Raw genomic sequence first — 16,234 nt, 5'->3', positions numbered from 1 at the left:
CACCCACTCACTCACCCACCCACCCACTCACCCACCCACCCACCCACCCACCCACCCACTCACCCACCCACCCACCCACCCACTCACCCACCCACCCACTCACCCACCCACCCACCCACTCACCCACCAACCCACCCACTCACCCACCAACCCACTCACTCACCCACCCACTCAATCACCCACCCACTCACTCATCCACCCACTCACTCACTCATCCACCCACTCACCCACCCACCCACTCACCCACCCACCCACCCACTCACCCACCCACCCACCCACTCACCCACCCACCCACTCACCCACCCACCCACTCACCCACCCACCCACCCACTCACCCACCCACCCACCCACCCACTCACCCACCCACCCACCCACTCACCCACCCACCCACCCACTCACCCACCAACCCACCCACTCACCCACCAACCCACTCACTCACCCACCCACTCAATCACCCACCCACTCACTCATCCACCCACTCACTCACTCATCCACCCACTCACCCACCCACCCACTCACCCACCCACCCACCCACTCACCCACCCACCCACCCACCCACTCACCCACCCACCCACTCACCCACCCACCCACCCACCCACTCACCCACCCACCCACCCACTCACCCACCCACCCAGCCACCCACCTTCTGGTTGATGAGTACAAATCCGTGGTCTGTGCCGTCACAAGCTGCACGCTTCAGTGCCACCACCTTGCGGATTCTCTCCTCCGTGAAGCGGCGCTCGGCGCTCACCAGCGCCTCGCGCTCCGCAGCAGACTTGTAGAAGAAGCCGGCGTTCACTTCGCTGCACACACAGAGACACACACACACACAGAGACACACACACAGCGTGAGACACACAGACACACACAGCGTGAGACACACACAGAGACTTGTAGAAGAAGCCGGCGTTCACTTCGCTGCACACACAGAGACACACACAGAGACACACACACAGCGTGAGACACACACAGAGCACACACACAGCGTGAGACACACACACACAGCGTGAGACACACTCAGAGACACACAGACACACACAGAGACACACACAGCGTGAGACACAGAGACACACACAGACTTGTAGAAGAAGCCGGCGTTCACTTCGCTGCACACACAGAGACACACACAGAGACACACACAGAGACACACAGACACACAGCGTGAGACACACAGACACACACAAAGACACACAGACACACAGCGTGAGACACACAGACACACAGCGTGAGACACACACACAGCGTGAGACACACAGAGACACACAGACACACAGCGTGAGACACACACACAGCGTGAGACACACACACACAGCGTGAGACACAGAGACACACAGCGAGACACACAGCGTGAGACACACACACAGCGTGAGACACACACAGACACACACACACACAGCGTGAGACACACACACACAGCGTGACACACACACAGCGTGAGACACACAGCACACACAGCGTGAGACACACACAGCGTGTGACACACACACACACAGCGTGAGACAGACACACACACACAGCGTGAGACAGACACACACACACAGCGTGAGACACACACAGCGTGACACACACAGCGTGACACACACACACAGCGTGACACACACACAGCGTGAGACACACACACACACAGCGTGACACACAGAGACACACAACTTGAGACACACACACAGCGTGAGACACACACACACAGCGTGAGACACACACACACACAGCGTGACACACAGAGACACACACAGCGTGACACACAGAGACACACACAGCGTGACACACAGAGACACACACAGCGTGAGACACACACACAGCGTGAGACACAGTGGTGGTGAGTGGTGGTGGTGAGTGGTGGTGGTGAGTGGTGGTGGTGAGTGGTGGTGGTGAGTGCTGGTGGTGGTGAGTGGTGGTGAGTGCTGGTGAGTGGTGGTGGTGAGTGGTGCTGGTGAGTGCTGGTGAGTGGTGGTGGTGGTGAGTGGTGGTGGTGAGTGGTGGTGGTGAGTGCTGGTGGGGAGTGGTGGTGGGGAGTGGTGGTCAGTGGTGGTGAGTGGTGCTGGTGAGTGGTGGTGAGTGGTGGTGAGTGGTGGTGGTGAGTGGTGGTGAGTGGTGGTGAGTGGTGGTGGTGAGTGGTGGTGAGTGGTGGTGAGTGAGTGGTGGTGAGTGGTGGTGAGTGGTGGTGGTGAGTGGTGGTGGTGAGTGGTGGTGGTGAGTGGTGGTGGTGAGTGGTGGTGGTGAGTGGTGGTGGTGAGTGGTGAGTGGTGCTGGTGAGTGGTGGTGAGTGGTTAGTGGTGGTGAGTGGTGCTGGTGAGTGCTGGTGAGTGGTGGTGAGTGGTGGTTAGTGGTGGTGGTGAGTGGTGGTGGTGAGTGGTGGTGGTGAGTGGTGCTGGTGAGTGGTGGTGAGTGGTGGTTAGTGGTGGTGAGTGGTGCTGGTGAGTGGTGGTGAGTGGTTAGTGGTGGTGAGTGGTGCTGGTGAGTGCTGGTGAGTGGTGGTGAGTGGTGGTGGTGAGTGGTGGTGGTGAGTGGTGGTGGTGAGTGGTGGTGGTGAGTGGTCGTGGTGAGTGCTGGTGAGTGGTGGTGAGTGGTGGTGAGTGGTGAGCGGTGGTGAGTGGTGGTGGTGAGTGGTGGTGAGTGGTGGTGGTGAGTGGTGGTGAGTGGTGGTGAGTGGTGGTGGTGAGTGGTGGAGAGTGGTGGTGAGTGGTGGTGGTGAGTGGTGGTGAGTGGTGGTGAGTGCTGGTGGTGAGTGGTGGTGAGTGGTGGTGAGTGCTGGTGAGTGGTGGTGAGTGGTGGTGGTGAGTGGTGGTGCTGGTGAGTGGTGCTGGTGAGTGGTGGTGAGTGGTGGTGAGTGGTGGTGAGTGGTGGTGCTGGTGAGTGGTGGTGAGTGGTGAGTGAGTGGTGAGTGAGTGGTGAGTGGTGGTGGTGAGTGGTGGTGAGCGTCACCTCTTCTCATACTCCAGCGACACGTTACACGTCAGGATGAATGCTCTCTCCACGCGTGAGTGGTGGTGTTGAGTGGTGGTGAGTGGTGGTGAGTGGTGGTGAGTGGTGGTGAGTGGTGGTGAGTGGTGGTGGTGAGTGGTGGTGAGTGGTGAGTGGTGGTGGTGAGTGGTGGTGAGCGTCACCTCTTCTCATACTCCAGCGACACGTTACACGTCAGGATGAATGCTCTCTCCACGCGTGAGTGGTGGTGGTGAGTGGTGGTGAGTGGTGAGTGGTGGTGAGTGGTGGTGGTGAGTGGTGGTGAGTGGTGGTGGTGAGTGGTGGTGAGTGGTGGTGAGTGGTGGTGGTGAGTGGTGGTGGTGAGTGGTGGTGAGTGGTGGTGAGTGCTGGTGAGTGGTGGTGAGTGGTGGTGGTGAGTGCTGGTGGTGAGCGTCACCTCTTCTCATACTCCAGCGACACGTTACACGTCAGGATGAATGCTCTCTCCACGCGTTTCTTCATGTCCGGGTGTCTTGCCCCATGGTCCAGCACCAGACCACGGACCAAGCTACACAACAACAACAACAACCACGTCAACAACAACAACAACCACAACAACCACGTCAACAACAACAACAACCACGTCAACAACAACAACAACAACCACGTCAACAACAACAACCACGTCAACAACAACCACGTCAACAACAACCACGTCAACAACAACCACGTCAACAACAACAACAACCACGTCAACAACAACAACCACAACAACAACCACGACAACAACAACCACGTCAACAACAACAACAACCACGTCAACAACAACAACCACAACAACAACCACGTCAACAACAACCACGTCAACAACAACAACCACGTCAACAACAACCACAACAACAACCACGTCAACAACAACAACAAAAATCACCACTAAAGTAGCCTGAACAGACTGTTGGGGCAAGTGCTGTCAGTAGTGAGTAGCACCTACACTGACACACACACACATACAGTGACACACACACAGTAACACACAGTGACACACACACAGTAACAGTGACACACAGTGACACGCAGTGACACAATACACAGTGACACAATACACAGTGACACACACACAGTGACACACAGTGACACACACACACAGTGACACACACACACACAGTGACACACACACTGACACACACAGTGACACAAAGATAAAAGACAAAGATCCCCCATATAGCCTGTAACAGACTGTAGGGGCAAGTGCTGTTAGCGAGCACCTATGAAGGCCAGAACGGTACACGAGGGGGTGGGTGGCCAGCACCACGCCCGACCGCCTTTGTCTCCCTAGTGGCGATGTTTACACACCGCACCAGGTACTCATTTGAGGCTGAGTCGACCTAGGGGAGGCCCGGGACCGGTTCAGATAATCGTCACTGGTGTTGGCCGTGAGCGGGAATCGAACCCGGGTCGCCAGGTTCATAGCGCAGCACGCTAACCGCTACACTATCGCTCCCCACACAGTGACACACACACAGTGACACACACACACAGTGACACACACAGTGACACACACAGTGACACACACAGTGACACACACAACACACAGTGACACACAACACACAGTGACACACACAGTGACACACACACACAGTGACACACACACACAGTGACACACACACACATCTCTACTGTGTGAGTTAGTAGTAGTGGTGGTAGTGGTGGTAGTAGTAGTAGTGGTGGTAGTAGTAGTAGTAGTGGTGGTAGTGGTAGTAGTAGTGGTAGTAGTAGTAGTGGTAGTAGTAGTGGTAGTAGTGGTGGTAGTAGTAGTGCTAGTAGTGGTAGTAGTAGTAGTGGTAGTAGTAGTAGTGGCGGTAGTAGTAGTGGCGGTGATAGTAGTAGCGGTGGTAGTAGTGGCGGCAGTAGTAGTGGCAGTAGTAGTGGTAGTTATAGTGGTAGTTTTAGTGGTAATTTTAGTGGTAGTTAGTGGTAGTAGTAATGGTATTTGTAGTGGTAGTTAGTAGTAGTTAGTAGTAGTTATACTGGTATTGTAGTTAGTGGAAGTTAGTGGTGGTAGTGATAGTTGTTGGTAGTTGGTAGTGGTTGTGGTGGTCTTGGTGGTAGTAATAGTTAGTAGTAGTTAGTAGTGGTAGTTAGTTGTAAGTTAGTGGTAGTTAGTAGTGGTCGTTAGTAGTGGTAGTTAAGAAGTAGGAGTTGTAGTGGTAGTTAATGGTAGTAGTGGTAGTTAGTAGTTGTAGTAATAGTGGTAGTTAGTAGTGGTAATTAAGAGGTAGTAGTAGTTGTATTGGTAGTTAGTGGTAGTAGTGGTAGTTAGTGGTATAGTAGTTAGTGGTAGTTAGTAGTGGTAGTTAAGAGGTAGTAGTAGTGGTAGTTAAGAGGTAGTAGTAGTGGTAGTTAAGAGGTAGTAGTAGCGGTAGTTAAGAGGTAGTAGTAGTGGTAGTTAAGAGGTAGTAGTAGTGGTAGTTAAGAGGTAGTAGTAGTGGTAGTTAAGAGGTAGTAGTAGTGGTAGTTAGTAGTTTTAGTTGAGAGGTAGTAGTAGTGGTAGTTAAGAGGTAGTAGTAGTGGTAGTTAAGAGGTAGTTAGTAGTGGTAGTTAAGAGGTAGTTAGTAGTGGTAGTTAGTAGTTTTAGTTAAGAGGTAGTAGTAGTGGTAGTTAAGAGGTAGTAGTAGTGGTAGTTAAGAGGTAGTAGTAGTGGTAGTTAAGAGGTAGTAGTAGTTAGTAGTTTTAGTTAAGAGGTAGTAGTAATGGTAGTTAAGAGGTAGTTAGTAGTTGTATTGGTAGTAGTGGTAGTTAGTGTTATAGTAGTTGGTGGTAGTTAGTGGTATAGTAGTTAGTGGTAGTTAGTAGTGGTAGTTAAGAGGTAGTAGTGGTAGTTAAGAGGTAGTAGTAGTGGTAGTTAGTAGTGGTAGTTAGTAGTGGTAGTTAAGAGGTAGTAGTGGTAGTTAAGAGGTAGTAGTGGTAGTTAAGAGGTAGTAGTAGAGGTAGTAGTAGTGGTAGTTAAGAGGTAGTAGTAGTGGTAGTTAAGAGGTAGTAGTAGAGGTAGTAGTAGTGGTAGTTAAGAGGTAGTAGTAGCGGTAGTTAAGAGGTAGTAGTGGTAGTTAGTAGTGGTAGTTAAGAGGTAGTAGTAGTGGTAGTTAGTAGTGGTAGTTAAGAGGTAGTAGTAGTGGTAGTTAGTGTTATAGTAGTTGGTGGTATAGTAGTTAGTGGCAGTTAGTAGTGGTAGTTAAGAGGTAGTAGTAGTGGTAGTTAAGAGGTAGTAGTAGTGGTAGTTAGTGTTATAGTAGTTGGTGGTAGTTAGTGGTATAGTAGTTAAGAGGTAGTTAGTAGTGGTAGTTAGTAGTGGAAGTTAAGAGATAGTTAGTAGTGGTAGTTAAGAGGTAGTTAGTAGTTGTATTGGTAGTAGTGGTAGTTAGTGTTATAGTAGTTGGTGGTAGTTAGTGGTATAGTAGTTAAGAGGTAGTTAGTAGTGGTAGTTAGTAGTGGTAGTTAAGAGGTAGTTAGTAGTGGTAGTTAAGAGGTAGTTAGTAGTTGTATTGGTAGTAGTGGTAGTTAGTGTTATAGTAGTTGGTGGTAGTTAGTGGTATAGTAGTTAAGAGGTAGTTAGTAGTGGTAGTTAGTAGTGGTAGTTAAGAGGTAGTTAGTAGTGGTAGTTAAGAGGTAGTTAGTAGTTGTATTGGTAGTAGTGGTAGTTAGTGTTATAGTAGTTGGTGGTAGTTAGTGGTATAGTAGTTAAGAGGTAGTTAGTAGTGGTAGTTAAGAGGTAGTTAGTAGTTGTATTGGTAGTAGTGGTAGTTAGTGTTATAGTAGTTGGTGGTAGTTAGTGGTATAGTAGTTAGTGGTAGTTAGTAGTGGTAGTTAAGAGGTAGTAGTAGTGGTAGTTAACTCACGTAGTGTCACAGTCGGTCCGATGTTTCATCTCAACGATCTCCACCATGAAGAGGTCAATTGGCTCTCCCTCCTTCCTCACCGCCAACACCGCATCCACAACCGCCTGTAACCACAACCACAACAACCTGTAACCACAACAACCACAACTACCACGTCAACATCCACAACCGCCTGTAACAACAACCACAACCACAACAACCACAACCTGTAACAACAACCACAACCACAACAACCACGTCAACATCCACAACCGCCTGTAACCACAACCACAACCACAACAACCACAACCTGTAACAACAACCACAACAACAACCACGTCAACATCCACAACCGCCTGTAACCACAACAACCACAACAACCACGTCAACATCCACAACCGCCTGTAACAACAACCACAACAACCACGTCAACATCCACAACCGCCTGTAACCACAACAACCACGTCAACATCCACAACCGCCTGTAACAACAACAACCACAACAACCACGTCAACATCCACAACCGCCTGTAACAACAACAACCACAACAACCACGTCAACATCCACAACCGCCTGTAACAACAACCACAACCACAACAACCACAACAACCACGTCAACATCCACAACCTGTAACCACCACAACACACTGTGTACCACGCTGTGTGTACCACACTGTGTGTACCACACACTGTGTACCACACTGTGTGTACAGTGTGGTACACAGTGTGTGGTACACAGTGTGGTACACACACTGTGTACCACACTGTGTGTACCACACACAGTGTGTGTGGTACACACACACACAGCATGGTACACACAGTGTGTGTGTACCACACTGTGTGTACCACACACTGTGTACCACACTGTGTACCACACACTGTGTACCACACACACACTGTGTGTGTGGTACACAGTGTGTACCACACACACTGTGTACCATGCTGTGTGTACCACACACTGTGTACCACACACTGTGTACCACACACACACTGTGTGTGTGGTACACAGTGTGTACCACACACACAGTGTGTGTACCACACTGTGTGGTGTACCACTCCGCGCGTGCCACCCACCTCAGTGAGGATGTCTGCCAGGCTGCGGGTGACTTTGGTGCGGAGGGAGGAGCGGGCGACTTCCACGAGGGTGTCCCTCGGCATGGAGGACGACTCCCTCACAGAGTCCAGCAGCTGCAGGGCACGGTCACGGGCAGCCTCAATCCCCTCCGTCACCAGGCGAGGGTGGACGCCCTGCGGAGTCGCCCACACACACAGTCACCCACAGAGTCGCCCACACACACAGTCACCCACACAGTCGCCCACGCACACAGTCACCCACACAGTCGCCCACACACACAGTCACCCACAGAGTCGCCCACACACACAGTCACCCACAGAGTCGCCCACACACACAGTCACCCACACAGTCGCCCACACACACAGTCACCCACAGAGTCGCCCACGCACACAGTCACCCACAGAGTCGCCCACACACACAGTCACCCACAGAGTCGCCCACACAGTAGCACGGCGAGTGGGTAGACGAGCGAGCGAGCTGGTGAGCGAGCTGGTGAGCGAGCTGGTGAGCGAGTTGGTGAGCGAGTTGGTGAGCGAGTTGGTGGGCGAGTGATCGAGTTGGTGAGCGAGTTGGTGGGCGAGTTGGTGAGCGAGTTGGTGGGCGAGTTGGTGAGCGAGTTGGTGAGCGAGTTGGTGAGCGAGTTGGTGAGCGTGCTGGTGAGCGTGCCGGTGAGCGTGCCGGTGAGCGAGTTGGTGAGCGAGCTGGTGAGCGAGTTGGTGAGCGAGCTGGTGAGCGAGTTGGTGAGCGTGCCGGTGAGCGAGTTGGTGAGCGTGCCGGTGAGCGAGTTGGTGAGCGAGTTGGTGAGCGTGCCGGTGAGCGTGCCGGTGAGCGAGTTGGTGAGCGTGCCGGTGAGCGAGGGCTCACCTCTGAGATGAGAGCGTCGGCCTGCTTGAGCAGCTCTCCGATGAGCAGCACGGACGAGGTGGTCCCGTCTCCCGTCACGTCGTCCTGACCCGTGGCTGCCTTGGCGATGAGCGATGCCGTCGGGTGCTGGATTTGCTGGGGGGGGGTGGGGGCAGGGCTCACCATCTCGCTCACCCACACGCTCACCCGCTCACCCACACGCTCACCCGCTCACCCACACGCTCACCCACACACTCACCCACACACTCACCCGCACGCTCACCCACACGCTCACCCATACACTCACCCACACGCTCACCCATACACTCACCCACACGCTCACCCACACGCTCACCCACACACTCACCCACACGCTCACACGCTCACCCACACGCTCACCCATACACTCACCCGCTCACCCACCCGCTCACCCACACGCTCACACGCTCACCCACACACTCACCCACACACTCACCCACACGCTCACACGCTCACCCACACGCTCACCCGCTCACCCACACGCTCACCCACACACTCACCCACACGATCACCCGCTCACCCATACACTCACCATCTCGCTCACCCGCACGCTCACCCATACACTCACCCGCTCACCCACACACTCACCCGCTCACCCACACACTCACCCACACGCTCACCCACACGCTCACCCACTCACTCACCCGCATGCTCACCCGCACACCCACACGCTCACCCGCTCACCCACTCACTCACCCGCTCACCCGCACACTCACCCGCACGCTCACCCGCTCAACCGCACACCCACACGCTCACCCACACACTCACCCGCTCACCCGCACACTCACCCGCACGCTCACCCGCCCACCCACATGCTCACCCGCTCACCCACATGCTCACTTGCTCACCCATACACTCACTCACTCACCCACCCGCACATAGTGGTAGTAGTAGTGGTAGTAGTAGTGGTGGTAGTAGTAGTGCTAGTAGTAGTGGTAGTAGTAGTGCTAGTAGTAGTGCTAGTAGTAGTGGTAGTAGTAGTGGTGGTAGTAGTAGTGCTAGTAGTAGTGGTAGTAGTAGTGGTAGTAGCAGTAGTGGTAGTAGTAGTAGTGGTAGTAGTAGTGCTAGCAGTGGTAGTAGTAGTGGTAGTAGTAGTAGTAGCAGTAGTAGCAGCAGTAGTAATAGTAGCAGTAGTAGTAGTTGTTGTGGTAGAAGTAGTGGTAGTAGTGGTAGTAGTAATAAGTGGTAGTTATAGTGGTAGTAGTGGTCGTAGTAGTAATGGTAGTAGTGGTAGTAGTAGTGGTAGTTGTTGTGATAGTAGTAGTGGTAGTTATAGTGGTAGTAGTAGTGGTTGTAGTGGTAGTAGTAGTGGTAATTGTTGTTCTAGTTGTAGTTGTTGTTGGTAGTTGTAGTGGTTGTTGTGGTAGTGGTGGTTGTGGTAGTGGTGGTTGTGGTAGTGGTTGTTGTGGTAGTGGTGGTTGTGGTAGTGGTTGTTGTGGTTGTGGTGGTTGTGGTAGTGGTTGTTGTGGTAGTGGTAGTTGTGGTAGTGGTTGTTGTGGTAGTGGTTGTTGTGGTAGTGGTTGTTGTGGTAGTTGTTGTGGTTGTGGTGGTAGTTGTTGTGGTTGTTGTGGTAGTTGTTGTGGTTGTTGCGGTTGTTGCGGTAGTTGTTATTGTGGTTGTTGTGGTAGTTGTTGTGGTAGTGGTTGTTCTTGTGGTAGTTGTGGTAGTGGTGGTTGTGGTTGTTGTGGTTGTTGTGGTAGTTGTGGTAGTGGTTGTGGTTGTTGTGGTAGTTGTTGTGGTAGTTGTTGTGGTAGTGGTGGTTGTTGTTGTGGTAGTTGTGGTAGTGGTTGTTGTGGTAGTTGTTGTTGTGGTAGTGGTGGTTGTTGTGGTTGTTGTGGTAGTGGTGGTTGTGGTAGTTGTTGTGGTTGTTGTAGTAGTTGTTGTGGTTGTTGTTGTTGTGGTTGTTGTGGTAGTAGTTGTGGTTGTTGTTGTAGTAGTGGTTGTTGTGGTAGTTGTTGTGGTTGTTGTGGTAGTGGTTGTTGTTGTGGTTGTTGTGGTAGTTGTTGTGGTAGTAGTTGTGGTAGTGGTTGTTGTGGTAGTGGTTGTTGTGGTTGTTGTTGTGGTTGTTGTTGTAGTTGTGGTTGTTGTTGTGGTTGTTGTTGTGGTAGTGGTGGTAGTGGTTGTTGTGGTAGTGGTTGTTGTGGTAGTGGTTGTTGTGGTTGTTGTTGTAGTTGTGGTTGTTGTTGTGGTAGTGGTGGTAGTGGTTGTTGTGGTAGTGGTTGTTGTGGTAGTGGTTGTTGTGGTTGTTGTTGTTGTGGTTGTTGTGGTAGTCACCATCTCGTGCAGCAGGACGTTGCCATCCTTGGTGAGTTTGATGTCTCCAGCGCCAGACACCAGCCTGGGACACCACACACACAGATAGAGAGAGTTACTCACCACACTCACCACTCAGAGTTACTCACCACACTCACTCACCACAACCACACACACACACAGATAGTTACTCACCACACTCACTCACCACACTCACCACAACCACTCACCACACTCACCAGCCTGGGACACACACACACAGATAGTTACTCACCACACACTCACCACACTCACCACAACCACACACAGATAGTTACTCACCACACTCACCACTCACAGAGTTACTCACCACACTCACTCACCACAACCACACACACACACACAGATAGTTACTCACCACACTCACTCACCACAACCACTCACCACACTCACCAGCCTGGGACACACACACACAGATAGTTACTCACCACACTCACCACACTCACCACACTCACCACAACCACACGCAGATAGTTACTCACCACACTCACCACTCACAGAGAGTTACTCGCCACACTCAGCACACTCACCAGCCTGGGACACCACACACACAGTTACTCACCACACTCACTCACCACACACACAGTTACTCACCACACTCACTCACCACACTCACCACAACCACTCACCACACACAGTTACTCACCACACTCACCACATACACAGAGTTACTCACCACACTCACTCACCACACTCACCACAACCACTCACCACAATCACCAGCCTGGGACACAATACACACAGATAGTTACTCACCACAACCACTCACCACACTCACCGCAACCACTCCCCACAATCACCAGCCTGGGACACCATACACAGATAGTTACTCACCACAGTTACTCACCACAACCACTCACCACATGCACCACAACAACTCACCACAACCACTCACCAAGCCTGGGACACACACAGAGTTACTCACCACACTCACATGACTGAATATTATTATGAATACATGACTTAATGACTGAGTGACTGAATCAACCAGTGAATGACTGAATCAACCACTGAGTGACTTAATGACTGAGTGACTGAATCAACCAGCGAGTGACTGAATCAACCTGTGAGTGACTGAATGTCTGAATCAACCACTGAGTGACTGAATCAACCAGTGAGTGACTTAATGACTGAGTGACTGAATCAACCAGTGAGTGACTTAATGACTGAGTGACTGAATCAACCACTGAGTGACTTAATGACTGAGTGCCTGAATCAACCACTGAGTGACTTAATGACCGAGTGACTTAATCAACCAGTGAGTGACTTAATGACTGAGTGACTGAATCAACCAGTGAGTGACTTAATGACTAAGTGACTGAATCAACCACTGAGTGACTTAATGACTGAGTGACTTAATGACTGAGTGACTAAATCAACCACTGAGTGACTTAATGACTGAGTGACTGAATCAACCACTGAGTGACTTAATGACTGAATCAACCACTGAGTGACTTAATGACTGAGTGACTGAATCAACCAGTGACTTAATGACTGAGTGACTGAATCAACCACTGAGTGACTTAATGACTGAGTGACTTAATGACTGAGTGACTTAATGACTGAGTGACTTAATGACTGAGTGACTGAATCAACCAGTGAGTGACTGAACGACTGAGTGACTGAATCAACCAGTGAGTGACTTAATGACTAAGTGACTGAATCAACCACTGAGTGACTTAATGACTGAGTGACTGAATCAACCACTGAGTGACTTAATGACTGAATCAACCACTGAGTGACTTAATGACTGAGTGACTGAATCAACCAGTGACTTAATGACTGAGTGACTGAATCACCCACTGAGTGACTTAATGACTGAGTGACTTAATGACTGAGTGACTGAATCAACCAGTGAGTGACTTAATGACTGAGTGACTGAATCAACCAGTGAGTGACTGAACGACTGAGTGACTGAATCAACCAGTGAGTGACTTAATGACTGAGTGACTGAATCAACCACTGAGTGACTTAATGACTGAGTGACTGAATCAACCACTGAGTGACTTAATGACTGAGTGACTGAATCAACCACTGAGTGACTTAATGACTGAGTGACTTAATGACTGAGTGACTGAATGACTGAGTGACTTAATGACTGAGTGACTGAATCAACCAGTGAGTGACTTAATGACTGAGTGACTGAATCAACCGGTGAGTGACTGAATCAACCAGTGAGTGACTTAATGACTGAGTGACTTAATGACTGAGTGACTTAATGACTGAGTGACTGAATCAACCAGTGAGTGACTTAATGACCGAGTGACTGAATCAACCAGTGAGTGACTGAACGACTGAGTGACTGAATCAACCAGTGAGTGACTTAATGACTGAGTAACTGAATCAACCAGTGAGTGACTTAATGACCGAGTGACTGAATCAACCAGTGAGTGACTTAATGACCGAGTGACTGAATCAACCAGTGAGTGACTTAATGACTGAGTGACTGAATCAACCACTGAGTGACTTAATGACTGAGTGACTGAATCAACCACTGAGTGACTTAATGACTGAATCAACCACTGAGTGACTTAATGACTGACTGAATCAACCAGTGACTTAATGACTGAGTGACTGAATCAACCACTGAGTGACTTAATGACTGAGTGACTTAATGACTGAGTGACTTAATGACTGAGTGACTGAATCAACCAGTGAGTGACTTAATGACTAAGTGACTGAATCAACCACTGAGTGACTTAATGACTGAGTGACTTAATGACTGAGTGACTAAATCAACCACTGAGTGACTTAATGACCGAGTGACTGAATCAACCGGTGAGTGACTGAACGACTGAGTGACTGAATCAACCGGTGAGTGACTGAATCAACCAGTGAGTGACTTAATGACTGAGTGACTTAATGACTGAGTGACTTAATGACTGAGTGACTGAATCAACCAGTGAGTGACTTAATGACCGAGTGACTGAATCAACCAGTGAGTGACTGAACGACTGAGTGACTGAATCAACCAGTGAGTGACTTAATGACTGAGTAACTGAATCAACCAGTGAGTGACTTAATGACCGAGTGACTGAATCAACCAGTGAGTGACTTAATGACCGAGTGACTGAATCAACCAGTGAGTGACTTAATGACTGAGTGACTGAATCAACCACTGAGTGACTTAATGACTGAGTGACTGAATCAACCACTGAGTGACTTAATGACTGAATCAACCACTGAGTGACTTAATGACTGACTGAATCAACCAGTGACTTAATGACTGAGTGACTGAATCAACCACTGAGTGACTTAATGACTGAGTGACTTAATGACTGAGTGACTTAATGACTGAGTGACTGAATCAACCAGTGAGTGACTTAATGACTAAGTGACTGAATCAACCACTGAGTGACTTAATGACTGAGTGACTTAATGACTGAGTGACTAAATCAACCACTGAGTGACTTAATGACCGAGTGACTGAATCAACCAGTGAGTGACTGAACGACTGAGTGACTGAATCAACCAGTGAGTGACTTAATGACCGAGTGACTGAATCAACCAGTGAGTGACTTAATGACCGAGTGACTGAATCAACCACTGAGTGACTTAATGACTGAGTGACTGAATCAACCACTGAGTGACTTAATGACTGAATCAACCACTGAGTGACTTAATGACCGAGTGACTGAATCAACCAGTGAGTGACTGAACGACTGAGTGACTGAATCAACCAGTGAGTGACTTAATGACTAAGTGACTGAATCAACCACTGAGTGACTTAATGACTGAGTGACTGAATCAACCACTGAGTGACTTAATGACTGAATCAACCACTGAGTGACTTAATGACTGAGTGACTGAATCAACCAGTGACTTAATGACTGAGTGACTGAATCACCCACTGAGTGACTTAATGACTGAGTGACTTAATGACTGAGTGACTGAATCAACCAGTGAGTGACTTAATGACTGAGTGACTGAATCAACCAGTGAGTGACTGAACGACTGAGTGACTGAATCAACCAGTGAGTGACTTAATGACTGAGTGACTGAATCAACCACTGAGTGACTTAATGACTGAGTGACTGAATCAACCACTGAGTGACTTAATGACTGAGTGACTGAATCAACCACTGAGTGACTTAATGACTGAGTGACTTAATGACTGAGTGACTGAATGACTGAGTGACTTAATGACTGAGTGACTGAATCAACCAGTGAGTGACTTAATGACTGAGTGACTGAATCAACCGGTGAGTGACTGAATCAACCAGTGAGTGACTTAATGACTGAGTGACTTAATGACTGAGTGACTTAATGACTGAGTGACTGAATCAACCAGTGAGTGACTTAATGACCGAGTGACTGAATCAACCAGTGAGTGACTGAACGACTGAGTGACTGAATCAACCAGTGAGTGACTTAATGACTGAGTAACTGAATCAACCAGTGAGTGACTTAATGACCGAGTGACTGAATCAACCAGTGAGTGACTTAATGACCGAGTGACTGAATCAACCAGTGAGTGACTTAATGACTGAGTGACTGAATCAACCACTGAGTGACTTAATGACTGAGTGACTGAATCAACCACTGAGTGACTTAATGACTGAATCAACCACTGAGTGACTTAATGACTGACTGAATCAACCAGTGACTTAATGACTGAGTGACTGAATCAACCACTGAGTGACTTAATGACTGAGTGACTTAATGACTGAGTGACTTAATGACTGAGTGACTGAATCAACCAGTGAGTGACTTAATGACTAAGTGACTGAATCAACCACTGAGTGACTTAATGACTGAGTGACTTAATGACTGAGTGACTAAATCAACCACTGAGTGACTTAATGACCGAGTGACTGAATCAACCGGTGAGTGACTGAACGACTGAGTGACTGAATCAACCGGTGAGTGACTGAATCAACCAGTGAGTGACTTAATGACTGAGTGACTGAATCAACCACTGAGTGACTTAATGACTGAGTGACTGAATCAACCACTGAGTGACTTAATGACTGAGTGACTTAATGACTGAGTGACTTAATGACTGAGTGACTGAATCAACCAGTGAGTGACTTAATGACTAAGTGACTGAATCAACCACTGAGTGACTTAATGACTGAGTGACTTAATGACTGAGTGACTAAATCAACCACTGAGTGACTTAATGACTGAATCAACCACTGAGTGACTTAATGACTGACTGAATCAACCAGTGACTTAATGACTGAGTGACTGAATCAACCACTGAGTGAC

The 16,234-nt window shown here is 49.3% G+C and overlaps 1 protein-coding gene across 2 annotated transcripts in view; it reads right to left on the bottom strand.

Annotated features, from left to right (window-relative positions):
• The window catches only part of LOC116936868 (T-complex protein 1 subunit zeta), a 49,821-nt gene that overhangs the window by 22,611 nt on the left and 10,976 nt on the right, over window positions 1-16,234 (bottom strand). For both annotated transcript variants that reach the window (XM_076063365.1, XM_076063366.1), the window contains exons 2-7: window positions 11,006-11,069; window positions 8,714-8,848; window positions 7,849-8,022; window positions 6,795-6,898; window positions 3,359-3,469; window positions 644-803 (exon numbers count right to left, since the gene is read on the bottom strand). In XM_076063365.1, coding sequence (XP_075919480.1) covers window positions 644-803; window positions 3,359-3,469; window positions 6,795-6,898; window positions 7,849-8,022; window positions 8,714-8,848; window positions 11,006-11,069 — 748 coding nt within the window. The remainder of the gene's footprint in view (window positions 1-643; window positions 804-3,358; window positions 3,470-6,794; window positions 6,899-7,848; window positions 8,023-8,713; window positions 8,849-11,005; window positions 11,070-16,234) is intronic.

The sequence above is a fragment of the Petromyzon marinus genome, unplaced genomic scaffold (genome assembly GCF_048934315.1).
Source record: "Petromyzon marinus isolate PM22_M1 ecotype Great Lakes invasive population unplaced genomic scaffold, UKy_Petmar_22M1.pri1.0 PM_Scaffold_105, whole genome shotgun sequence".
In the NCBI taxonomy this organism is placed as follows: Eukaryota; Metazoa; Chordata; class Hyperoartia; order Petromyzontiformes; family Petromyzontidae; genus Petromyzon; species Petromyzon marinus.
This window is presented reverse-complemented; position numbering and strand designations above follow the sequence as displayed.